This window comes from Takifugu rubripes, chromosome 8 (genome assembly GCF_901000725.2).
Source record: "Takifugu rubripes chromosome 8, fTakRub1.2, whole genome shotgun sequence".
NCBI classification, from domain to species: Eukaryota; Metazoa; Chordata; class Actinopteri; order Tetraodontiformes; family Tetraodontidae; genus Takifugu; species Takifugu rubripes.
The window spans coordinates 10642522-10667654 of NC_042292.1; the positions used below are offsets into that span (position 1 = coordinate 10642522).

The 25133-nt window shown below is 49.6% G+C and overlaps 4 protein-coding genes across 8 annotated transcripts; 2 read left to right on the top strand and 2 right to left on the bottom strand.

The window, feature by feature from the left end:
- Positions 1–713: 713 nt before the first annotated feature.
- htra3b (HtrA serine peptidase 3b) lies at positions 714–7657 on the bottom strand. The gene is made up of 10 exons (XM_003966719.3): positions 6372–7657; positions 3893–3992; positions 3685–3817; positions 3524–3613; positions 2281–2475; positions 2178–2210; positions 1967–2078; positions 1837–1894; positions 1641–1736; positions 714–1560 (listed from the first exon to the last, which is right to left on the bottom strand). Exons 1-10 carry the CDS (start codon positions 6802–6804, stop codon positions 1392–1394), a joined length of 1419 nt encoding a protein of 472 aa, XP_003966768.2. The 5' UTR covers positions 6805–7657; the 3' UTR covers positions 714–1391.
- Positions 7658–8035: 378 nt separating this feature from the next.
- sh3tc1 (SH3 domain and tetratricopeptide repeats 1) lies at positions 8036–15507 on the bottom strand. Of its 4 annotated transcripts, none has more exons than XM_029839732.1 (20): positions 15345–15507; positions 15007–15147; positions 14729–14797; positions 14111–14241; positions 13889–13994; positions 13604–13744; positions 13321–13519; positions 13097–13173; positions 12721–12916; positions 12525–12655; positions 12387–12422; positions 10997–12316; positions 10782–10922; positions 10350–10571; positions 10091–10271; positions 9854–10004; positions 9245–9367; positions 8960–9110; positions 8612–8808; positions 8036–8512 (listed from the first exon to the last, which is right to left on the bottom strand). In XM_029839732.1, exons 2-20 carry the CDS (start codon positions 15089–15091, stop codon positions 8276–8278), a joined length of 3894 nt encoding a protein of 1297 aa, XP_029695592.1. In that variant the 5' UTR covers positions 15092–15147; positions 15345–15507; the 3' UTR covers positions 8036–8275. The 4 variants fall into 4 exon arrangements, with proteins under 4 accessions (XP_029695592.1, XP_029695590.1, XP_029695591.1 ...); XM_029839730.1 differs by having other exon boundaries at positions 15007–15150; XM_029839731.1 differs by having other exon boundaries at positions 15007–15201.
- A 493-nt stretch (positions 15508–16000) lies between these two features.
- znf16l (zinc finger protein 16 like) lies at positions 16001–20015 on the top strand. Of its 2 annotated transcripts, none has more exons than XM_011606440.2 (4): positions 16001–17277; positions 17905–18114; positions 18185–18352; positions 19533–20015. In XM_011606440.2, the coding sequence occupies exons 1-4, from the start codon at positions 16545–16547 to the stop codon at positions 19562–19564; spliced, it is 1143 nt and encodes a 380-aa protein (XP_011604742.1). In that variant the 5' UTR covers positions 16001–16544; the 3' UTR covers positions 19565–20015. The 2 variants fall into 2 exon arrangements, with proteins under 2 accessions (XP_011604742.1, XP_003966766.2); XM_003966717.3 differs by having other exon boundaries at positions 16004–17277; positions 18188–18352.
- A 603-nt stretch (positions 20016–20618) lies between these two features.
- On the top strand, positions 20619–25048 carry sstr1b (somatostatin receptor 1b). The gene is made up of 2 exons (XM_029841037.1): positions 20619–20804; positions 22174–25048. Exon 2 carries the CDS (start codon positions 22386–22388, stop codon positions 23484–23486), a length of 1101 nt encoding a protein of 366 aa, XP_029696897.1. The 5' UTR covers positions 20619–20804; positions 22174–22385; the 3' UTR covers positions 23487–25048.
- The last annotated feature ends 85 nt before the right edge of the window (positions 25049–25133 follow it).

The window sequence follows — 25133 nt, forward strand, 5'->3', positions numbered from 1 at the left end:
GCTCCAACAGAAACATCAAGCAGATGTGTGTGAACCTAGAACACACTCTGTGTGTACCCAGAAGACCTGTACCAGTGTCATAAGACAGATGCTATACCCCGACGACCTTTAACCTGACCGTATTAGAAAGGGTTCTTGTAGACACACTAGTGAGGAGCAACTGGTCTTAGAACCTGTTCTAAGTGTGTTCTAAGACAGGCTGGTGCTGGGTTGGTATCGATTGTGTTCTGAGTGAGCGCAGACCGCTTCCGTGAGCTCACATTTTGGACGTCTTCTCTCGTCTACATCGGTAGACCTGCAGAAAATTGGCATCAGCATCTGCCTGCAGAGGGGTTCTCACCCCTCCACATACCATCAAGAGACGGTTTTCCCCTCAGGAATGTTTATGAGCGGCCATGAGACGAGCGCAGTGTTGCTCCCACACAGGCTCCTACTGTGTTGTAACTCGCACTTCCTCTGAGTCACACTGCTGACCTACATTTGAAGGTACTGAAACCTGCAGAGTTGTGAACCTGGAGCCATCAAGTCAAGGAGAATGTCGGCTTCGAAACCTGCAAAGATCTGAGGTCAGAGGTCACGCAACCCGAGGCAGCGAGGATGAGCAGGGTCACGGCGATCTGGTCCTCTGTTGGATTTTACAGCACCCAGAAGATCTGAGCATTTCACATATTTTATTCGAGGTGAGGATGAAGATGATGACGACGATGGCCTCCTGAAGGTGCTGATTGTTTTAATTTATTATTTGAAAACAGAATTCCAACATAAACTGGAACTTATTAACATGTTCAACATGTTCACGTACCATTCTCCATCCAGAACATTAAAACTGGTTCAGGGTGCTCTTGGTCAGCTGCTGTGTCACTTGTGAAGGAACCTGGTGCAGATGTAGCAGGAAGTGTTCACTTCTGCTAGATTCACACTACACTTCCTGTCTGTCCATCAGAGTCCTAAAACTATGTTAAAACTATGAAAATAACCAAACCAGAAGGTTCTGAATCATAGGTCAAACTCTGGTTTCAGCCGAGTCCTGTTTATCATCTGCAGCTTAGGACAAACGTGAGGACACGTCATCAGAGAGGACGTCGGTGCCTTGGTGACGCTTAAACCTGATGGATGCTGGAACCTCAGCGGCCAAATGCAGCCAGACGCTGGACAAACAATGGTCCTCACGTGGACAAAATGTCTTCACATCTTAGAAATTCAGTCAAGAAGATGTAACCATGACGCGTTCCACATGGACCAAGAGTAGTGGAGGGACACAGGTCAAAATATTAGAGGTGTGTGTGGGTGTGGGTGTGTGTGTGGGTGTGTGTGCACGTGTGTGTGTGTGTGTGCACGAGCGCATGAGCTTCAGCCTCTCCACAAGACCAGCTTGGTCGCAGCGTGCAGGTCTACTGCATGATAACGTCGGGTTCGATGTTGAACAGAAGGTCGTCGTTGTCCCTGCGGACCTCCAGCAGGAGGGCCGTCTCTTCCTGCAGCGCCCCCTGCAGGTCAGCGGTGCTCTTCAGAGGCTTGCCGTTCAGTTTGACGATGACGTCGCCGTCTTTGATGCCTCCTCTGCGGAGACCATACGGGCGAAGGTCAGATTTTTTTCGGTGAAACGTGTTAAAGGTGAGCAACGAGCTGGTGAACCGTACTTATCCGCAGGTGAGAGCGGCACGACTCCGTGCACGTAAATCCCGCTACTGATGTCTGGAAAGTCTGGATTCTGCTGCTTTAGCTCTTCAATCAACCTGAATCGAAAGGATTCCGGATTCAACCACGACCTCACATCATGTCTGAAAGCGCTTTCGCCTGTGTGGGCGGAGCTTATCAACTGTAGACGTGACTCACGCCGGTGTGACGGTCAGCATCCTGATCCCGATGAAGCGCTTCGTCACCGACTTCACATCTGAAACAGGCGGAAGTTAGTTTCTGCACTCTCAGGGGGGTTCTGGGGCCGGAACCCGCCACCCTCCCTCACCTCTGTGCCTCTGGAAGGAATCGCTGAGGAAACGGGTGATCCTGTCAGACGGAATAGCAAAGGAAATCCCTGCTGCCACCTTCAGGGTGTTGATTCCAATCACCTCTCCATCCTATAGAATGACAGAGCAGAGCGAAGGACAACGAGGCTGGATGCTTCATCTTTACAAACCGGTCAAGACATGACGCAGCAGGAACAGTGAGGACGTTACCAAGTTGACGAGCGGGCCTCCAGAGTTGCCGTACTGTAAAGGAAGAGGAGAGCGGCGGTTAGAAAGGGCCGTACAACCGGAGCTTCGCTGGCTTTGGGCTCACATTGATGATGGCGTCTGTCTGGATGTAGTCCATGTCAGAGTCCCTCAGGCCCAGCTCTTTGCCGTCTCTCTGGGCGGTGCTGACGATGCCGGTGGTGACGGTGTTCTGGAGGGCAAATGGGCTGCCGATGGCGACCACAAACTCCCCCGGTCTCAGATCTGCGCTCTGGCCCAGAAACAACAGGGGCAGCTTTGCCTGGAGAGCGGAGGAGAAGAAGAAGGAGAGATGAGCGGAGACGCTGCTGTGGTGTGAGTGGACCAGCCTTCTGCCTTTGGCTGCTTTTCTGCTGGTTCTGGGCCCATTAAAACCTCCATAAAAGCTGCAGCTGCTCTGAAAACCTCAATCAGAACAATGAAGTCAGACCTCAAAAGGACAGAATCAGGTGGTCAGTCAGATGGAACCACACAGCTCCTGTAAACAAGGAAGAGGATGAAATCATGGGTGGAGGTGAAGGAAAAGGGAGGAGAGCAGTGGACCTGAGTGGAAACACATGTTCAGCGGCCTCATGGATCGGATTTCATTATCTCTCGCTCCTCCCCGTGTTCGTGTTGACCCAGCTCTCCGAGTTCTGCAGCCATGTCTGACTGGGTCATACCAGGCTGGGTGATTCAGCTGGTGCAGATCCTTTCAGACTGAGTCAGAATTCTTCACACCAGCTTTGGCTTCATGCGTGCAAACGCTTACGCCACACTTTGACTGCGTCTGTTCCGAGATCTGTGATGCTTGAGGAGAAGGTTTGGGATTGAACGGGATGTGTGTCTGAGGTCCAGAACTCCTCCTGCTAGCACGGCTGTGAACCCGCACACGTGACTCACTGTAAACACTCGTAGGTCTGCAGAGCCTGGTGAAGAGCTCTGCTGAAGGGGGCTGTGATATCAGCGGGAGGAGAGCCAGTCCAGCCTTTCCACTACGCTCAGTCACTTTTGTTTGTCTTATTCTGAGGGACCTCGCAGCGGTTCACAATCCCAAAAACACCTTCATCAGGACTGCTCAGAGGCGGAATTCTGCTTTAACATTTAAAAGGTGTATAATTAAATGCAGATCTTGTACAAAAGTGACCAAGGACATGACCTCTTAGAAATGAGAGTGAGAAGAAGGGTCAGTATCAAAGTTTTCTAGAGAGAAAAGAAGAAAAACAAACCTGAGGTTTGGCCCAAACCGTGTAAATAGTAAACATAAATAAATAAATAAATAAAGATAACCCATCATCACAGTTGCAGTGATCCATGGAGCGCTGGCTCACCTGTGGGTTGATCTTGATCGTGGCGATGTCAGATTTTTTGTCAATGTCTTTAATGCTGGCTTCATATATATCACCATTGTGCATCTGGACCTAAAGGGAAGATATCAGAGCCCACTGAGCGACCTGTAAACTGTTGCTGTGGAGACATGGGATGTCTGTACCTTGAGGTGTTGCTGACCGGTCGCAGCAGAGGTGCTGGACACCACGTGAGCATTGGTAACTATCAGGCCGTTCTCTGACATAACGAAGCCAGATCCACTCGACAGGGGGATGGTCCGCCCGAAGAGGGGATGCCTTCACGGGAACACAGACGGAGAATTATGGAGGCCGTTTTTGTACGTTAGCATCATGCAGAAGTCCCATCAGCACCTGAGGAAGAGCTCTATGTGCACCACAGCAGGAGCTATTTTCTCCACCACATCAGCGATGAAGTTAAACTTGAAGCGAGGGCTGGTGGCATGTGAAGATCCTACAAAGGAAGAAAGATAAAAAGCAGGTGAGGCTGGAGAGGCCTGTAAGTGGAGAACTTGGCCAAAACCATTCAGAAGATGAGGGGAGTTGTGACTCAGCAGCACCAGCACAATCTTCATGGATCATTATAAGTAGAAGTGAGAGCTTTGTCCCAGCTGGACTAGTTTAACCCACCGTGTGAGTCTGCTCCGAAACTGCTTTGTCTGGAAAAAAATAGATTAACCACTTTGGACCTTCAGGACTCATTTCTCTGGTGGGATTAAGTCATAATTCTGGCTGACAAACGCAGGCCGTAGCAGCGAAACGCCAAAATAAAAACACAGTTTTGTCACTCTTCCTCAGGAACAGCTGTTAGAACCATTTAACAACAGCAGCTTAAGCCTGCAGATCTGCTCTCTGATCAACTGGGTTTCACAGCAGCACGTGAATTCTTCTCATGCAAACTCACTTTGGACAATTTTCTTATTCTGACCATCCACATACGCAAACTGGCTCCTTTAACACCACCCACCTGGGACCAGACGGAGCCCAAGCATTTTTACTTCACCACACCCATTAGGTTCTGCGTGTGTGTGAGTGTGTGTGTGTGTGTTTCTGTGTGTGTGTTCTGGTGCTTGCAACATACTGTATTGAGTATCAAAATCCACATTCTACTAGCAAAGTGAGGACATTTTGCCAGGTCATTACAAACTCGAAGGACTGTTTGAGGGTTATGACGGGGTTATAAGGTTGATGTTAGAATTGGGTTAAGGTTTGGATCAGGGGTTTGTTGGGATGGTTTAGGATCAGGAGCTGGGTTATGTATTAGGTCTATGAAAGTTCTCACAGAGAAGTAGAAGGTTGTGTGTGAGTGTGTGTCTGAGCTTCTAAATGCAGACAAACATTTGACGATCAGAGGGGAATGTAAACAGTTGTGGCCTGCACACACTTCCTGTTTCCTCAGATGATATCACTGACTGACTGACTGACTGACTCCATTAAATACCCAAACCCCTGGTTCTGCTGTCGTACTGACCTCATAAATGGAGACCATAAATCTGGGGTGGGTGGGGGTGTTGTCCTCTAGTGCGGACAATGACGTTAAACATGTACGTGGAGACAAGTTGATGTTAGTCACAGCAGTAGTGTTTATGGAGGGGAGAGGTCCTCTGATTGAAGGACTTGTGAAATGAGATGAGCTCATGTTTGGACGTCTCCTCCAGACTGATGGTTCTACTTTAGAACAGTGTGCGAGTGTGTTTGGCTTACGTCTGGGAGAAAACCATCCACAGCCATGCTTCCCTACACTGCAGGGACGTCGGCTGTGGCAGAACCTTAAACAGCAAAGAGTAGAGGAACCATAGCTGGGAACCATCTAATGAGGGCACGAGGTCACCAGCCTTACACTGAGCAGAACATTCACATTTTCTGCCCCTACATTTCTTCATCTGTGAATCAGCCCTTAAGGAAGAATTGATTTGATGCTGTTCTCAGTTTTAGACAAGCGTGGGTCTCATATCAGTGGGACCAAACTGAATGTGAAAATTCTCCCTGGTAGCCTTTGACATGGATAACAAGTCTTTTTTATGTGAGCTGTGGCTAATTCTCACTGTCTGCTCTGTTCCAAATAACTGCAATACGTAGTTAAAGCTGCACCTGCCCTTTAGAAGCTGTTCATTACAATCACAGCTAATGAATCTGGTTAAAAGACCAGGAGCTGTGGAGAAAAAAACACACACACACACACACACAAGCCAAAATGACACTGCGAAAACATTGTCTACATTTTTTCTCGTTCATTTGTCAGAAGATTGTTTTGTTTGTTGAAAAAAAGTCATTGGACAGACATGAACTTGGGGTGAATATGAGGTTCTGACAGGTTAATGATCCCAGCACAGAGTTATGGTCACCATAAAAACAAAAAGTCCAGTCCAAACATCTCATCCTGGCTTTATATTTCTCTATCCCTTCTGACAGATGGACCGCTGTAGGTTTCTCAGTTCACTCCATTTATGGTTTAGAAATATTGATCAGAAATATTGAAAGTCCAACTTCAGATAATCTGGACCATTACTGTCACCTTCAGGAGTGGAGGAGTACTGCAGGAATTCGGCAAATGATGGGAAATACTGAAAACTATTCTTCACCTTTACATGATGGCCTTTCTTCAACTCCAGAGCTCTGACCTTTAGCTTCTAAACAGGTGATCAGGTGCTTAATCGTGCTACTGTCATAGGTTGGTTTTGTTTGCTGCTTGTATGTGTGTTTGTGTGTGTGTATACATATATACATTTAGGTTGCAGTAAACAATAGTATATAGAATAAGTTCAAAAACCAACATTTCAGTTTAAACGCCTGATGTTTCGTGTTGGTGTAGCTGTGTGTAGATGACCCGCACCTGAGCTGCTCTCACACGGGCCCCTCTGGACTTGGCTGACTCCCGGCTGGCCCTGAAGCAGCGCCTTCCTGCTGCTGGCTTTCAGCTGGCACACATTCCCGTAGGTCTTCCCGTCGCTGCCGCACACCTCGGAGCTGAACTTGCACCGGCACACGCCCTTGGCCAGCCGTTTCCCGGCCGGGTGTTTGCACTCCAGCCCGTCTCCGCACGGCAGGTCGTCTTTGCGCCCGCACGCTTCACCTTCTCCTTGCGCGCACACCAGGCAGCAGTTGCAGCGGTCCGGCACGTAGCCGCTGGGGCAGCTGGGGCTCGGACAGGTGCTCACATCGCACCTTGTGGGACACTTAAGCTCCGACTGCGCGGCGAGAACGTCCGCCAGGTAAAGAAAGAGAGGAGCGCAGAGGAGGAGATTCATGGCTGGAGCAGTTCTCATCACTCACACTCCCGCTGTGCGCATCTGTCTGAGAACCGTCTGGACAAGTCAAAGCGTTGGAGGGAAGAGAGACATGAGAGTCTGGACGGCCACCGCACTCCCAAAACTGTGCGTCCAGATGTTGGAGTGAAGCAGCTGCGGCAGGGACCAGACTTTCACTCCTGAGTTTACCGAGGGAAGCGGCAGGAGGAGGAGAGGGGAGGAGAGTCGGGGAGGGGGGGCGCGGCCTGGAGTTTGCTTTGGCCCTGAATTGCTACCAAGAACTTTGAGGAATACTCATGCTACAGTGACCTCCTGCCTCTCTTCAGCATCATATCTGCTGAGCACATTCGCTCCAACAGCTACTGGAGAGCAAAAAGAAGCATCAGTGAAATAAGCTGCCACTGATGTGTCACGAAGACGTCGAGTCTCAGCACACAACTGACAGATCATCCAGTTCAGCAAAACCTTAAATGGACTCGCTACCAGCTCTCCGAGGACAGGAATCTCATGTCAAGGTTGAGAAATGGTTCCACCCAGAAATCCCCCTGTAATTTGAAGTCAAGGCACTATTTATACACATGCTATATGGAATCCATCCATTATGGTGCATTATAGAAGTGCTCACGCATCAACTGCACATGAGGAACATTCAAGAACATCTGATGCTACAGCCATTAAAACTTTATCCTGCTCCTCTTGTCTAAATAAATATGTAGAGCAACCCAGGAATCAAGAAACAGGCCTTCAGATCATGATACAAACCCGTGTTTGAGCCAGGCTGGAGAAGGACTCAGCTGAGTTTTCCATAGCTGGTTTCTGTCTGTGGTGAAACATCCTCAGCTGTCATCACAAGTGAAGGCGGGTCTTCTATTCTACAGCGGGTCTCTGCTGCAGGAGGATCCGTGCCCCGCTGAGGGCAATTTGAGCTTACCAGACCGTGCAGGTACATGCGCGGCTGTGTGTGCGCACTTGAGGTTAGCGGCTACAGCTGCGCAGAAAGAAATGGGGAAGCTGCCTGTGAACTGTGCCAGCGTTTTAACCACTTAATCACAGAGGATATCTGAGCCCAAACATCAGAGATCAGACATCTCACATCAACCGATCTGTTTACAACAAACCCCAGGGGGGCTCTGTAGCCTTTGTTAGTGGTAATCTGGCTCAGAGAAACCAGGTCCCAAAGGAAGGAATGTGGAAAAGGGGGGGGGGGGGCATAGGGTGAACTAGAGTGCATTAAAAAAAGACAAGAGAATCCACATAAAACGCATGTTTTCCACATTAAACATATAAAACTTTCTTATTCTTATTTCTTAAAAAAAAAGGATCATTTATCAGAGGGGTTGAATCCAAATGTCAGGCCTGTTTACACCCCCAGGTTCAGTACAGTCAGTGTTTTCCAGCAGGGCTTCCAGGATGTTTACCGGTGGACTACTGAAACCTGCTCCTTTTCATTCAGGGAGCTTGTGGGTTTTCAGAGGCTCCAACGTTGTCCTCAGTAACCTTTGCGGCAGTAGTACTGATCTGCTGAGATGTTGACCCTCCTCACGTTCAGCTCTGCTGCAAACCTCCGCGCCTTCTGATAGAAGAAGAGCGAGAGCTCTCGGTCCACCAGGAAGTTGTGGTAGATGGTTGCAAGCCGGGTGCAGAGCTGCATCTGGGATCTCTTGTTGCCCAGATCCATGGCGGCGGCCAGAGCCAGGTGGTAATAACCTGCTGCGTCGTACGGGTCCTGCACAGAAAACAGGAGAACCAGTGGAGCATATAGACTCACTCAGGCTAAGCCTACAGCTTTCAGGGGACTGAGCTGGAATTCTTTGTCAAAATTTACCTTCAGGTCATAAAATGTGATGTCCCCCAGAGTCTGGTACACCTGCACATAGTAGAGCGTCTCCTCCTCGAACAGCAGGGGGGTGGGACACAGGGACAGAGTTTTCAGGTAGTAATGTTCTGCCAGTTCATATTGGTCCAGACAGTGGTAAAGAACAGCCAGACGGTGGTAAGCCACTCGCTCACTCAGATGTTCTCCTGGAAGCAGAACCAAGCAGGAACACCGATATCACCACTCCCAAATCCACGAGTCTGGAGCCTACTGCAGACTTCTGGCGGGTTCTGGCCCATTGTGTGTTTCAGTCACCGTGAGGAAGCTGAACTAAACTGGCTTGTGGTGTTTCCATACCCAGAGAGACACTGATGTCCAGCGCAGTCTGAGCAAACTCCACGGCTTCCTCGTATAACTTCAGCCTGAGCATCAGTTCTGTCAGTTTGTTACACAACCTCAGCCTGGTGCCAACGCTGCTGCTCCTCCCTGAGATGGGCAGGGCCCGGTCCTGTGAAGGCAGGCCACACAGGTAAAGAGAACACTGCAACCTTCATCAGAACTACATGAGGAGACTACGGGAGCTTGGTCCCTGAAGGTGAAAACTCGAAGGAAAAGACATTTGTGTGTTTATTCAGCCCGTACCCTGTAGAACGGGATGGCTTTGTGACGGTCTTGGCAGCTGTTGAAGAAAATGTCTCCTGCAGCTTCCAGGATCTTCAAGATGAACTTGGTGTCTCCGGTACTCAGAGCAACATCCTGGGCTGCCTACCAGAGACACCAGCCGGGACACATGTGTGAGTTCAGATACTTCAGCACATTAAATGTCTGAATAAAGCTTCCAGAAGGTGATAATAGTACAGTGGAGAAATCCCCTCCCAGACCCCTTAAACCTTCCGTCAGCGTACCCGTCAGAGTTAAGGTGAGGCTGCACTTCTGCTAACCAACATAGACGTTCATACAGTCCCTGTCCAATTTTATTCCAGGTTCCTCCACCCTCAGTGCTTTGTTTACTCTAATGGTATTTTGCACTTGCTTCCATCCCATCTGCAGCAGATCTTCAAGTGGGCCAACTCTACGCGGTGGATCCAGATGATCAGCATGAATCTCCTCTGCTGGGTGGCCTGTGTTTCTGTACTTTACACAGGCTAACTCTGCAACCTGCTCGACCACACATGCGCTGTAAAGCTGATGTTTACTTAGATCACGCGGCTGCTGTGGAGATCCCTGAAGAAAGACCAGATGCACCCACACCTGAACATATAGGTCCACCAGTTCGGTCTGCCCCAGTAAGTGGTAGATCCTCCCAGCCTGCAGCCAGCCAGAGGCTTCCTTCTCTTTACAGCCCAGGTCGATGAAAATACCCAGACTGCTCTTAGTGTAGTCCAGAGCAGCCCGGTACGCCCTGAAAGCATCCACAAGGTTCAGTTTAAGGGGGGCTGATGTGTTTTTGTGTTGAGTGGAGTCCTGGTTACAGGCGGGTTCACACACCTTTCTGCGCCTAGAGAGAGGAAACGCTGACTCAGGGACTCCAGAGCTTCTGCCTCTTGTCTCTGTGCTCTCATTGTTCCCAACAGCCTGATCTGATGCTGGTTGTATTTGATACACTGAGCTTGGTCGGGACACTCCAGCTCATACAGCTGACAAAGATGTCGGGTTGCTATCAGCTGACCTGGATAACGACAGCAAAAAAAAAGCTTTGTTCTCTGGGCAGCTCCTGAGCGTCCGAGCTGACTGTGTGGACACGTACACTCTAAGAGGCCGGCGCTGATGGACAGCAGCAGAGCCCATTCATAGCACCCTTTCCCAGTGTCCAGCTGTTGCTGCCGGACATAATTCTGCCCGAGCTGGAGCAGCACCGTGATGAAGTTCTCCTCGTGTCCGATTTCATCCAGCTCGGAGAAGAGCTTCACGGCATCCGTCAGGTACCTCTGGGCCAGCCCGTTTGCTCCAGCTTTCACACACAGCAGCCCTTTATGAATAAAAAGGGGTGCGTCATGTCACACACCGAAACGTCCTTCAAGCTCATTTTTACACCCAAGATATTTCAGGTTCCTTTTGGCAGTGTGGATCTGCCGTCATCGTGACCACCTGACAAAGCCGGCTAATTCAGGAAACTTTAGGTGGCTCGAGAAAGTTACATGCTGTGTTAATCGGTGCTACCAAATTGATGCTAACGTACCTCGGTTAGCCTGAGCAACAGCCCAGTTGGGCATGTCCTCGTACTCCTCACAGATCTCAGCAGCAGCCTGGTAACTCTCGGCCGCCTTCCGCAGATCTCCCATGCAGCCAAGGGCCACACCACGCATGTTGAGGACCACACCTGTGTTTAAATAACAATAATTTAACATTCCATATGTAAAAAAAAGTTGCACGGGTAACTGTAGAAATCCAGACCTTCCTGGGGTGTAGTACAATGTTCTGGCATGGTCGCTAAGACCGCGTCCAGGATGTCCAGCGCAGCTTCCGGCTGGTGGCGGTCCAGATGGAGCCACGCCAGCCAGATGAGAGCAGAGTTTCTGTCCGCATCCGACACGGACAGATGCTGGGACAGGTCACTGCTGTTGATGAGATGATGCATCTGGCAGATGGCCTGTTCAACCATCCCGTACTTGCAAAAGAGACGACAGAGGCACATGGTCAGGTGGTAGCTCAGAACCTGATGCTGGCCCGGGTGGTCTCTGCTGAAGGAGAGGGCTCGGTGTAAGTATGGAGCCAGCTGGGCTGGGATGGCATCCTCCCGTTCTGACCTCAGCCTGGTGACGTTGTCTAAAACCAGAGTCATACAGCTCAGGCAGTCCCTCAGCGTCACAGAGCTCTGCTGGGAGGCCTTCCAGGCTGAACTGACACTGAGCTGCAGAAGCTGGAGCTCCCCATAGAGCCTTCCCAGGGTCAGGTATCCATGGCTGGTCGAGAGGATCGGAGCCAATTCATCTTCAGCACAAAGAACAAGCAGCCTTTCCAGATAAGGAACCACCTGATCCCCCTCAGCACGACTCCAGTGGAACCTGGTCAGCAGGTGACAAGCCCGGGCCTCCGCCATTTTGTTGCGACTGAGGATAGCTTTCTTCAGAATGTATTTAAGAGCAATGTCGTCCTCTAGGCTCTCCAGGCAGTCAGAAATTCCAAACAGCAACCCAGTGAGCCTCTCAGCGGTAGCGAACAGGCTTTCGGTGTTCTTCTGGAGAAGATAAATGCCAACCAGGTTGGAGAGTATGCTGGCCAGCAGCTTGAGGTCGACGAAGCTCTCTCGTGGAACGCTGAGGGTTTCTTCCAAGTAAACGCGGGCCTGGCTGAATTTTAGCCTCCCAGCACAGAGTTTACCCAGCAGGAAGCACAAGCGTGTCTGAGACCAGAACAGCCGCTTCTTCCTGGCCGTTTCTCTAGCAACACTTAGGAAACTAATCAGCTCATCTTCATCGGCGTGGCCTGTAAATACAGAGGACGCCAACAGCCGAGAGCTCAGCCTGTACAACACACCAAACTCTGATCTGTAGTTAGCCCCTTCTAGGAAAGAGAAGAGGGTGGTGAAGTTCTCAGTTATGTTTCCCTCCACAACGGGATGGACCCTGAAACATGGAAGGTCGGGCGTTTTGGGCTCTTCAGGAGGGATCTCCGGTGTTCTGTTTACAGCCACAACAGTGTTCTGACCCAAAGTCCTCTGGGCCCCTCTGCTCGGGTCAGGCTGAGGACCACCCACTCGGCTTGAGGAGCTCCCTGCAGGAGAAGAAACGGCTGAAGAAGCGTTGCTGAACTATGACAATGACAAATATGATGCAGTACTCACCCCATGTGTTCTCTTTAACGTCCAGGGGGATCGTATCTGAGGTTTGATGAGAGAAAGAAAGTCATCCTCATGTGCCAATCAGATCAAACATCATTGACAAACTTTTCACCGGATAAAGAAGTCCTAAAAACACCTCACCCAGTTTGTAGCTGTGGCCAAAATCGTGTGAAGATTTCTGCTTCAGTGAAACTACCGTTTCCTCTATGATGGTGTCTTCTTGTAGATGGAAGAAGGTCCTCTCTTCTTCTTCTAAACATATATCTGTGGAGCTGGAGGAAGGCCACTTCTGTCGCTGCTCTTTTGGAGCAATCAGCCTCAGCGCCACTGTACTCACCTGTAAACGTCACTAGAAGGTCCAGCCAGACTTGTTTTGACCAGACCGACATCCCCTGTTGACTCCTTCCTCCCAGTGAACCAATCAAAACAGGACACCAGATGTCCCACGATGATGATGCGATCACCGGGCGCCAGGCTCAGCTCATCTGGACCCTCGGCATCGTACTCTTTAGTGGCCAAACAGGTTCCACTGGCTGGAAGTGATAACACTGAAAGTTCATCAGCATAAAACCAGGAAAACTATACTAGAATCTCCATTATTGTGTTTACTTCTACCCCCTGGCCTAAATCCACCAGGAAGAGCGACAAGTTTAATAATTAACCGATCATTTCACCATCTTTGTGACAGAGGTCCGGGGTTCACGTGCACTCACCAAATGGCAGAGGGAAGTCACAGTGAGCTTTTCCATCCCCCACTAAAATGCTCTCTGCAGCAGACTTGAGAAACCATCTATTGAAAGAAAGATCAGACGGCTCCGTGACTCTTCAGCCGACTGGTTCCAGTCGCACGAGGCTGCATCAGCACCATTACAGCTGCTGCGGAGAGCATTTGTCGTTACGTGCTAGTACAGAAACACAGGAGTGACTTCAGATTTACTGATGGAAAGGGATGAGCGGCTCCAGAGCAGGTCTGGGCGCGGTGCCCCGAGCCCCATCGGCCAGGCAGAGGACAGTCCACCCTGAGCCCAGGAACGGAGGCTCAAACTGGGCTATGTCTCCCTGTTCCAGGTAGAGGTCTCCTCCAGAGGTGCAACTGTCAAACATCTGGTTGGTGCTGCAACGAGCAAACAAGGAGCCTGAAGAACGACACGCAGAGAAGGTCAGACGCGCTCCTTTTGACCACAAGAATGAAACCCTGACAGGAAAACATCCAGACTAACCTTCCTGCATCAGGATGCCTCTATAGATGAGGTTAAGGGTCTCATCCTGAACTCTGACCTCTATGGCCACGTCTTCCTCCAAAGACATGAGCCAGAACTTCTGGTCCAGCAGCAGATTCTCCAGACAATGACTTAGGAAGCCTGGAGGAGAGGAAGTGGGATCAGCATCTAGGCTGGACCATCACCCTCACAAAAATGCAATATGACGTCTCTTCCTTTGGCAGAACAGGAGTCTTAAGTGTCATGTGTCAAAGGTCAGATCTCCTGACAGCCTGGAAATCCTACCTGCTGTGTAATACGTGGAGAACTTCCAGAGTTCCTCAAAAGTTCTAAACGTGACAAACACGGCGTTCTCTTCACTGCTGATGGAGATGAGGTGAACAGACAACTCCTAGACACAATTTTATTGAAGCTGATTAGGTCCACGAGCGAGGGGGTGGCGCCACCACGTGGCCATTGAACTTCAGTGGGTGTGCGTGGGGATTTCTTTTTTTTGTTTGTTTTTACCATGAACACAGCTTTGACCTCATCACTGTCTGCCTGCAGGATCCGCAGTTTTCCTCTCAGCATTTCCTGCAACTCCTCATCTGCAGGAAGACGCTCTGGACCCCTGACCAGCTCCAGCAGCACTGGGAGGACTGGACACACAACACCTCATGTGCGTGACTGCTGAACACCATTTCACAGTTCCGTGCCACGGGGCAGGATTAGTCATGTGGCTTTTGTAGATCAGCTGAATTAAACTGCTCTTCTTGTTAATGTTTGAGCCGATTGTACTCAACAAATGTTTAACAGGATCCAGGAGTGAGTGATGAGAGAGAGGTCAATCAAAAAGAAACAGCAGAAATGAGCCTGAAATTATGTCCTGACAATATCAGAGTGACTTTGGACCAGCTAACTGCTGCCTGTGTGGTCATGTGACCTGACAGCGAGGTCACTCTGGTGTTAAAGGTCATGAGTTTCTTCATATGACAGCATTAAACATCTTATGTCCCCTTCCTTATCGCAGACATATTTTAATAAAATAATAATGATAATTCCAAATAGGTCCTCCAGCTGGAAAAGAGCTTCAGATGACCCCCCTCCCGAAGTGACCCAGCATGAGCAGCACATTTTACATGTTACCTGTGGGGAAGTTCTCCTCACTTGTGGACAGCATGGATTTCATACTCATTTCTCTGGAAAAGCCTCGTGCTGTTGGGGAGGAGAAGGAACTGTCAAAAACCTTCCGACATGCTCACCTAAATTATAAAACAAAATGAAAAGAGGACACCGCCACTTATTCCACCGTCGGAGACGCGCTGCCTACAGGAGTTAGCAGCTGGTCCGAACCGCAGCGTTTAGTAGCTGGTTCCGTCCGTGACACCTGAAGCAGAACACGGAGACGGGAAGGTTCGGTCTACCTGTTCTGTGTCGCGGCTGCGGCTCCGTGGAGCTCGGCCTCCGGCTCACAGCTCCCCCGCCATCCTGCTCACACCTGGCCGACATATCCCAAACCAGCCCGCTCACTCACCTGACCGGACCGTCACATGACCCTCCTCGCGCTGCTGGGACACCCCAGTACTGTCAGCGCGCGACACAGGAGCGGTAACGTCACGCTTTTCAAAATAAATGTGTCTAATTATAATACAGGCTCGTATCAGCCTTCCGTGAATTAAGTTTTCATTTTTGACAAAATATTTTCTATTTCAACCAATGTGTGGCGATACATTTATAAACTAGATTCATTTCACCAACTTACAAATGATGCCTCTTTTATTTTGACGTTATCCTCAGCTTCCACAGAAGAGACTGCAGTTGGACTTTCTTCATCCAGCTGTGTATCGAACTAAAATAAATAACAAGACAGTTTATTTCACTTTTTCCACGACCTTCTCCAACAACAAATGTTCCCCCCAGCAAATCATTGTGTGCACCTTTCAGGTTAATAATCACTCACTAAACAAATACTGCTGCTTCCAGTGCCAAATCCACGAAAACATTTAGAAAGATCAACAAAACATATGTGCTTCATAAAGCTAGTAGATGCTTTGGCAGTAATGGCAAGAACTTATTTTAAAATGTAGCTTCTCTTCTCGGGCTGAATGATCGTTTACTTCAGTGTTCACAGGAACATACTCAGCATTCTTCATTCCCCAGTTGTTTCCTCTGACCGAGCAAAGAAAAGCAGAAAGAAAACATTAAGATGGATCAGCACAGAAGGCTGGAGCCTCTAAGATATTATGCTTATTCTTTTACCATCTTACATATTTATCAGTACAATTTTTCAGTTATGAATTTGTCAAACCTTCATTAAATACACCACTTTAAAAATGACAAATGGTATTTTCCATGTACTTTCATGTTTTATTTGATATAGCACACCAAAACTGTTCAAATAAACAAACTGTTTCCAGTTAATATCTGGAGGTAACACATGCGTTTGATTTGTACACTGAAATACAAACATTTATTGTGGTGATTTAAAATGCAACTTAAAATTAAAATTATTTTATATATGAAACCGGTTATATTGCGTGTGCACCAATTAATTTAACAGCCTTTATAAGTGCTGATGAGAGGTAGATTAACTTTTAAATGTTTAATAAAATCCGCTGTCACGGCGCTTCCTAACTTGTCCTCTAGAGCGCGCTGCGGCTGAAACGAGACCACAGAGTTCAGACATTACTGCGTCTGCTCGTAAATGTGTCAATTACCGCTCACAAATACATGTACTTCCACTTATTGATTTCAAACTAAACGCCTGTTTGTAAGCCCCCATTTCCGGAAGCGTTATGACAGAAACGGGCTTTTATTTTTACAAACATGAACGTAACTTCCGCTTAACTTCAGTCGTACTTGATAACAGTCCTTCGCTGCATCCAAACATTAGCTCGCAGCTCAAATTAGCCTCTAGCTAGTACAAACTCTCCACAATCGTTAGTTTAGAGTTTATTAATCTATGAGCCGCAAAAGAAATCAGAGTCTCGCCGAAGAAAGCTCGTCTCCCGAACTCCTCATGGAGCCTCACGGGTCCTCAAGCCGAACCGATGGCGATTTCCTCGACCTGGAATCCGATGAGGAGCTGCTGTGCTCGGTTAGCGATATCGCGGAGCACCTCGGCAGAAACATCACCGTGGTGCTCCAGGCAGCCCTGTCCGACATCCGCAAAATGGTCAGCATCAGGATCCGAGTCCTGAAGATGGAGCTGCGCGAAAAAAACCAAGAAATCGAAGTTTTAAAGGCCAAACTGACGGCCGTCCAGAGGGATGGCCGGGACCCCTTCCCCGGTGTCGCCACTATGGAGCCTTGTGCAGACACTGGCCTCAAGAAGCTCGACTTCCACAAGCACAACAGCGTGGACCCCAGGAGACCCAAACTCGTTATGCCCGGGGTCAAAAGAGAGAACATTGACGCTATCTGCGATTATCTGATGAAAGACAAGAACTCCAGGGGCTGTTCGGACACAGACGGAGATCAGAACAGCCAAGCCTCCAGCGACAAGGAGCCCCGCCAGGAGGCAGAGAGCCACCCCCTTCACCTGTGGCCGGACAGCGGGATGGCCGGCTCCGGGTCCGTGCAGGGAGACTCGGACTCCACCGCGGAGGATCTGTTTAGCATGATCCCCTCTGGCAGCAAAAGGATGTACGACTACGAATGGATCCCACCCATGGAGTATTCGTCCGATCTCAAAGGTGAGACGGAGAGGAGCTCTGCAGCCTCAGCAGGCATGCAACAAGTAATATTCCTTTATTATAACATTGCAAAGGAAGTGGGCCAAAGTTCTAGTCTGGACCACTGACGCATCATTTATGAGCTTAAAAAGTCAGAAGTGTTTATTGAGTCAGTGAGATTTCTAACAGAATAATGGTGCGCCGTTATAGCGAATATTTGTTTTATTCCACAGTCTTAACAGCCACATCAGGTGGACTGGAGACTCTTAGGTCACTGCTGGGTGTGTGTGTGTGTGTGTGTGTCCTATGATGGTGACAGGTGACCTGTACACCTGTATAGAGTGTTTTCCTGCCCCTGTCCTGTTGACCGCTGGGATGCACACTAGCAGTCCCGTAACCCTGATCAGGTACAGAAGCGGATGGCTAGCTTTAGCTAAAGCTAAGTTCCTGGTGTTAACAGTGGTTATTATAACGTGAAGATCATGCGCTGCAGTGTGAAACATACAAACATGAAGATCAGATCAAACTTCCTGTTGATCAGAAAGGTCAACGGGAAAGTCCGGATCGCTGTAATTGATTGTTTTTATTTTTAAGATGAATCATCAGGGGTGTAAAGATGAAGAGAACGTTCCCTGTTTGTGTTCAAAGTGATGAAGGACGCCGAGTGTGAGAACGCTCCCGGTGCTGACGCGGAAGAGGTTGATGAAGACGAGCTGTCGCCGAGGGAGAGGAGCGGAATGGAGACAGCCCAGGCCCCGCTCTCAGATGTCCCCGCCTCCGAGTTCTCTATGGAGCCCCCAGGTTCTCCAGGGGAGGATGAAGGGCCCCTGGAAGGCCCCACAGACCGGCCTGTAGCAGGTGGGCGAGCACGTGGGACATCCTTGTGTACGTATGTGCACATATGTGACATATGTGACGTCTCTGTTAGCAGGCCCTCAGTTCCAGAGTCATCCCTACATCTGCTCTCTGTGCGGAACCTTCTGCCCGGACGCCATCTTCCTGGAGGAACATGTCAAGCTGATTCACTCGGATTCAGCCGAAGCCCTCGCCCTCCAGGCCCTCCAGTCCTGCTCCGCCGCCGTAGCAGATGGCACTGGTGAGTCCAGGAGGGGTGGAGGGGGGCAGGACGAGGGGGCTTCGGGAGCGGGTTCCAGCCTCAGTGCTGGTGGGGGGGCGATGAAGAAGGAGATCAAAATCGAGGGAGCGTACGAGTGTGGGGACTGCGGCCGCCATTTTAACTACCTGGGGAACCTACGGCAGCACCAGCGCATCCACACCGGGGAGAAGCCCTTCGTGTGTCCTGAGTGTGGGGAGAAGTTCCGCCACGCCGCCCGCCTAAAGAGCCACCGGCTGGTGCACAGCGGAGCCCAGAGCCCCTTCCCCTGCCCTCAGTGTGGGAAAGGCTTCTCCGTCCTCTCTGGACTAAAGAGACACCAGCGGGTGCACACTGGCGAGAGCCCGTACGCCTGTCCCCAGTGCGGGCGCCGCTTCAAAGAACTGGGGAACCTGTACACCCACCAAAGGATACACAGCGGGGCCACGCCCTACTGCTGCCAGCAGTGTGGACGCAGCTTCCGCCACCTGGGAACCTACAAGAGCCACCGTTGCACCCCAGCGCAGTGATGGGCAGAGATGGCGATGAGGGCTGATGCCCGCGTGGTGGTCTCCGGTAGGATCAGGATCGGGACCGGGGCCGCCTCAGCACCAGTTTGTGACGCCTGGAGCGGCGACGCGCCCACCTGCAAACCAGTCAGGGAGGCGGAGGTCGTGTGGAGGTGTTCTTAACGGACCACAGCAGGGCAGAATCTTACCAAAGCTGTAAACATGGCTGCCAAACTTTCTGGATCTGCTTCCAGATTTCCATCAAATTTATTGATCTTAAAGAAAGAAATTCCGCCCAGACCTTCCTGGTCCCTGAGTATGCGTAAACCGGGTTTATTCCGAGAGAAACATTAATAAATTCCTAATAATGTCATCTCTATTTTACATATATTGGAATATATAATGCCTTGTGTGGCAATTAATTAGATATGTGGTTAAAATTTGTGTCGTTACTCCTTCTGCCAGCAGAGGGAGACATACCTCAGCACTTCAACCACCCTCAGATTAAGCTCTGTTGATTCTGAAAACAGAAGCTTCCTCCCACAAATAGCTTTGTAATGTTTCGACTCCACGTGTAAAAATGATAATTTTAAGTTAAACATCAGGGTAAAGGTAAACTCTGGAGCTGCTGTGATGAAATGAATCACATAATTTTGAATTTGCCATCGTTGCAGGAAGGATTTACAGAATCAGGTCTCAATCTTGATACAGACTACCCCTCCGCCATCATTTTCATCATCATCATTACCATCATCACCACCTCTGGTAATTGAGACGGCCAAGTTCTCTCCTGCCCTCGTGTGGACAGACTCTGTAACTACACCATCACGTGACTGTTCCTGGTGCTACAGCTTTGATACAGCTGAAGTTTTCTCCGCTTTTCAACCATCATGTGATGTATATTTCTAATTTTCCACTTGTGAAAAATAGTGTGATTGCAGAAGAGGACAGAATAGAGCAAAAGTGAGATCAGTATTTACTCTTTTCCATTCAAAGGAAACCTGTAACCGACAAAAAGTGACCTGTTGTTCAAGTTCACGCGCGTCAGACTCATCTGTAGAGTGGTAGGACTGTGGAAGGAGGTTAAAAATAGCCTCCTGTGGACGTCAAAACTCATGATTGACAATCTGCTTTCTAATAAAACACATCTAATATCATGAACCGGTGTTTTCATTCATCATCGATTTAGATCTGACTGATGCTTATTTACCCGTCAGTATTCCAGCAGTTTCAGGCATGATGTGTGTTTCCAGCTGCAGAGGGACCGTCCTCGGGTTTACCGCTACGCTGAGCTCTGCCTCCGGCTGTGCAAATGTCAGCTCACTCTGCAGGTCCTACCACCCCCAAACACACAGGTTGATGTGGAATCGGTTCCAGAGACCACCAACACTCGGGTGTAACGTTCTCAACCACATTCTTGCACGTTTACCAGTTTTATTAGAAAGATTTATGATTTGATGGTGATGAACCGAAGCATCTCGCTGACATTAACAGTCAAACCTGCTCCGGACACTATTTACTAAAATAAGAAAGCAATAGCAAATATAAAAGACCAACCACATTTTCCCTGCATCATTCTAAAACCTCACCATCTCCCGCCTGTATTAACGCGTTTCATGCCTCTCCGCTCCCTCAGGCCTCTTTAAAATGTCGAGTGAGATGCAGAAGCAGAATACATCAGGTAGAGGGGAGAGAGAGAGAAAGAGAGAGCGAGGGGGGGGGGGGGGGGTTGTTGGGAGAAGCAGAGCACCAGCGGCAGGGAGACGGTTGGTGAGCTGAGGAGACAGAGCGCACGGCAACAGTGGCGGACAGATGCGTGGATGCTGACACGTGCACAGTGGCTGATGGGATGAGAGACGGCACCGGTTTGTTATCCTCCAGAGACCAAATCTGTTCATCTTTGCCGCCACAGCGTCCTGAAGCGGATGACAGGAGCCCGGCTGAGGGTAAGTTCCCAGCAAAGCCCTCAGAAAGTTAACCAATCAGACCAGTCAAGGTCAGAACCCTTTGCCTTCACCGCGGATGTTCTGTTTTCATGTCATCAGACCTCCAGCTCTTCATTTCCACTCATTTATTCCAGCAGAGGAGGTGATGAGGGTCTTATCTGGTTACTTTCATCCACACGTGTGTGCAGGTGTAACGGGGGAATCGTCACTGTATTCAGCACGTGAGCATGTTTCATTATTATTTAAAAAAAAATGGGAAGTGAAGTTGATGGTGAGCATGTTTTGGAATGTGATGCTCGATCCTCAGCAGGAGGTGAAGGAGCTGTTCCTCCAGCTCCTCAGCTCAAGGGTTCCAGATGGTTCAGCTCCAGGCAACCACCTTTGCGCCACAGAAGAGGCGGAGCTTTGCGTGTCTGATCGGATGAGAAGCTAAATTAGAAGTGAGGGAAGCTCACACCGGGGTGAAACATGTTGCAGCAGCTTTCTGCTCACTTCCTGCAGAACTAACAGGTTTACATGCTGCAACCAGAGCGAGGAAGAACCAGAATCTGATTAAATGAACCCTTTAAATCTCCCGTCTCGTTATGACTGAGGACTTTTCCTCCTAAACCGAGTCTGTTCAGGACATTTTCTTCATCTCATTAAAGGCAGATTTCATGTGCAGCGACTGCAGCGTCTTAAAAATGCTGAACGGACGCTATTTTCTGCATAATTAGTGCAGCTTCCGCACAAATCCTGGTGAAAACAACAACAACATCACTGCTTCTTTATCAAAGCATCTTCAGTCGGAGGCACATCTGCCATCCGGGGGACACGAGCATCGCTTCACGCGCACCTGAATGAGCGCCATGCTAACACGCTCAGCCCCGTCTCTGCATTTTTCCGTCCTCGCTGCATAACAATACAGAAGAAGCTGTTTGAAATGGAGATGAGGCCCCTGGAGGACACGTGTGCTAGAGTTAAGCCGTATCGTGGACGCGCAGCAGGTCCAAACCCGACCGGAGCGAGATGCCTGTGAGCCATCTGTGAAAACAGAAACATTAATAAGAGCTACAACGACCCCCCCCCTCCCGCATCTCCTTGCGTTGCAAAATGGAGGCTTGGAGGTGGAGTTAGCTCGTGCGTGTCACCGTGAGACGCGTGGGTTGATTAAATCAACACCTCTGAGGGCACCGGGTGATTCCTCTGTGATGCTTTCCGAGGACACGCTAGCTGCTGTTTTGAGGAGCTCTTGTTCTTTTCAGAGCCATCGAGCTCCTTGCTGTTGGTTTTTTAACTATAACAACCACTTTCCAGAAGCTGGGCTCATTTAATGGCACAGGTGGATTTTCTGGGCCGGTGAAGCTAACACTAATTTGTTTTCTTTCAGGTTTTCTTGAATGAGGACCTTTCAAGTGCTCCACGTCGTATCTCTGGCGAGGAGTTTCCTGCATGTTCTGAGGACTGGACTGACTGGAGCGCCAGTAATGGGGTGGAAGGCTTAAACTGGTGGTTCCTCGGGAGGTACTGGGGGTTCTGGATAGCTGGGGGGGCTCAAAGATAAGAACCAAACCTTTAAAACCAGTTCACCCATCGTCAGTGATGGATTTCAATGGGAGTCAGGAGCACGATCCCACCGGAGCTCCGTACAACAGCAGCCTGGAGTACGAGGACTTTTACCAGGAGTCTGAGGCCACCAAAATCATCATCCCGTCCATCTACGCTCTGGTCTGCTGCGTCGGGCTCACTGGCAACGCCATGGTCATCTACGTCATCCTCAAATATGCCAAGATGAAGACGGCCACCAACATCTACATCCTGAACCTGGCCATTGCGGACGAACTGTTCATGCTGAGCGTGCCCTTCCTGGCCACCTCGGCGGCGGTCCGCCATTGGCCCTTTGGCTCTCTGATGTGTCGGCTGGTCCTCAGCGTGGACGGCATCAACATGTTCACGTCCATATTTTGCCTGACCGTGCTCAGCGTGGACCGCTACATCGCCGTCGTCCACCCCATCAAGGCCGCTCGCTACCGCAGACCCACCGTCGCCAAAATAGTCAACGTGTGCGTGTGGGGGCTGTCGCTGGTCGTCATCCTGCCCATCATTATATTTGCCGACACCGTCCCGGCACAGGACGGCAGCGTGGACTGTAACTTCCTGTGGCCTGAAGCGGTGTGGTCAGAGGCCTTTGTGGTCTACACCTTCCTGCTGGGCTTCCTGCTACCGGTCGGAGCCATCTGCCTATGCTACTGCCTGATGGTGGCCAGGATGAGGGCGGTGGGGCTGAAAGCGGGGTGGCTGCAGCGGCGGCGCTCGGAGAAGAAGATCACCCGCATGGTGCTGCTGGTGGTGGCCGTCTTCGTCCTCTGCTGGATGCCCTTCTACATCGTCCAGCTGGTCAGCGTGTTCCACCGGCCCCCGGACCCCATGGTCACCCAGCTTTTCATCATCCTCGGCTACGCCAACAGCGGCGCCAACCCCATCCTTTACGGCTTCGTGTCAGACAATTTCCGCCGTTCGTTCCAGCGCATCGTGTGTTTCCGCTGGCTGGAGTCGGGGCTGGACGCCGAGCAGGTGGACTACTGCGCCGTGGCTCTGAAGAGGCAGGCCACCTGCAGCCCCCTGGACTTCCCCAAAGACTGCATGGCTTCGGAGATGGTGTTTCGCAACGGCACCTACACCTCGCGCACCACCACCGTGTAGAACTGGACTGAGCCACTGACGCATCCTGCTGGACAAACACAGAACTTTGCTTTCAGAATATGTGAATGTCTCATGATTAACAAGAACCAGAAGATTCCAAACGCCTGTTGGGAGACAGAGAGACATTTGGTATTGGTGTTACTGTGCAACAGAAGTTCCAGAATGTGTCATAATGTTTGTTATTTCCCTGGTGTTCTTGTTCGACAGATCTTAATGAATTCTTTGATGTGGATTTAAGACTGAGGAGGAAAAGAAAAGATGTGTCATATTTGCTCTGTGGAACTGTTTAAATGCGTCACTTCACTGAGCGAACATGTTTTTGCAGACACACTAATAGAAGGATCCACCCATGGAAACACCGACAGTCGTGATCTTCAGGTCTTTTAATTTTTAAGAGTCCGTTCATACGACAGGGGACCACTACTCTCAGATTAAGGACGTGAGGCCACCTAGGAGCAACAAAACCAATTGCAGCTGTGGCCAGTGACCGAGCAACATGCGTGCTGCTATCTGAGCTAGGTTTGTTGTGACTCCTCCTCGCTGCGTGTCAGTTGCTAACGAACATCGCCAATTATTGGCCTGTCCTGCTCACTATAGCATTTTCAGTCGTTATCACGGATCCGTGTGAACGCACATCATTTTCACACTTTGAAAAAACATTTCCGTTTGTGGTGATAACATTGTCGCGTAGACGTGTCCTAGTGTGAGGCTGATGGGGGCTGTATCGAGCCTCCACAGGGTTCCGCTGAGGAGGTGTGAGAACCTTCCTGCTGAGAGGCAGCACAGATACTCCCTGTTTCAGGAATTCATCCTGTCAACATTGAAAAACACATTTGGCATCACTACCAGCAATTGGTTTTTATGGAAACCATCATAAATACGTCAATTAGCTAAAGGTTCCTCTGCACAGATTAGCAACAGTAAATAAAGCCCAATATCAATGTAATTAATGCTGAAATCACACTGTTCAAACACATTAATTAAATTCAGTTGATTATCAGAAACAGTTGCTCTTTAATCAGGAGGAACCAACCAGCTGAGACCTGTTTTCTCCCTGTTCAGGTGAGAGGAGGAGCAGACGTGGTAAAGCTGTTTCAGTGCACTTTATAAGGAGCTTTTGAACTGACAGTCTGCAGGAGGATTTTGGAGACAATAGAGTGGCTCGAGCATGAGGGCAGAGGCAGTCTGCTGGTGTGAGGGAGCCTCAGAGAAAGGGGCCATCTGTGTTGTATGAAAGGGTTCTGTCAAACAGGAGGAGGACATCCCTAATCCTGGAGGGGTTGCATCATGTCTTCTGACAGATGAACGTGCTTTGTTGGCGTATTTGTCCAAACAGAATCATATTTCAGTTAAACGGCAACTTCCTTGGTTCTCCCCGTTTACGTCACTGGGGGGAAGACTCAGATGTTCTGTCCTCATTCTAACCCGTCTCTGGGGTGTGAGAAGGATTATTGTTATTGTTGTTATTAGTATTATCTTTAAATGCTATTGTATGTAGACTTTGAGTGTTTGAGGAATGTTGATAGGAAAGGAAGAACATGAGAGTGTCGTAAAAGTGCTGAAGCTGCTTACAACCAAGCCCAGTATCCTGTTGGTCAGGATTAGAGAAGTTTGTAAAGATGTCAGAAGACAATGAATTATGATATC

Bases quoted from the DNA above. Each gene is read 5' to 3' on its own strand.
- htra3b (XM_003966719.3), bottom strand. From the start codon at position 6,804: ATGAGAACTGCTCCAGCCATGAATCTCCTCCTCTGCGCTCCTCTCTTT. The intron at 2,476-3,523 runs GTGAGCCAGCGC...TCCGCTCTCCAG, and splicing joins CGATCAAGATCAACCCACAG to GCAAAGCTGCCCCTGTTGTT. The intron at 1,737-1,836 runs GTGAGTCACGTC...CTTTCGATTCAG, and splicing joins ATGCTGACCGTCACACCGGC to GTTGATTGAAGAGCTAAAGC.
- znf16l (XM_011606440.2), top strand. From the start codon at position 16,545: ATGAGCCGCAAAAGAAATCAGAGTCTCGCCGAAGAAAGCTCGTCTCCC. The intron at 18,115-18,184 runs GTGGGCGAGCAC...CGTCTCTGTTAG, and splicing joins CACAGACCGGCCTGTAGCAG to CAGGCCCTCAGTTCCAGAGT. The intron at 18,353-19,532 runs GTGAGTCCAGGA...CCATCGTTGCAG, and splicing joins CGCCGTAGCAGATGGCACTG to GAAGGATTTACAGAATCAGG.
- sh3tc1 (XM_029839732.1), bottom strand. From the start codon at position 15,091: ATGTCGGCCAGGTGTGAGCAGGATGGCGGGGGAGCTGTGAGCCGGAGG. The intron at 10,572-10,781 runs GTACGTTAGCAT...TTATTCATAAAG, and splicing joins TGTTGCTCAGGCTAACCGAG to GGCTGCTGTGTGTGAAAGCT. The intron at 9,368-9,853 runs GTGTGGGTGCAT...TGTCTCTGGTAG, and splicing joins TGGTGGACCTATATGTTCAG to GCAGCCCAGGATGTTGCTCT.
- sstr1b (XM_029841037.1), top strand. From the start codon at position 22,386: ATGGATTTCAATGGGAGTCAGGAGCACGATCCCACCGGAGCTCCGTAC.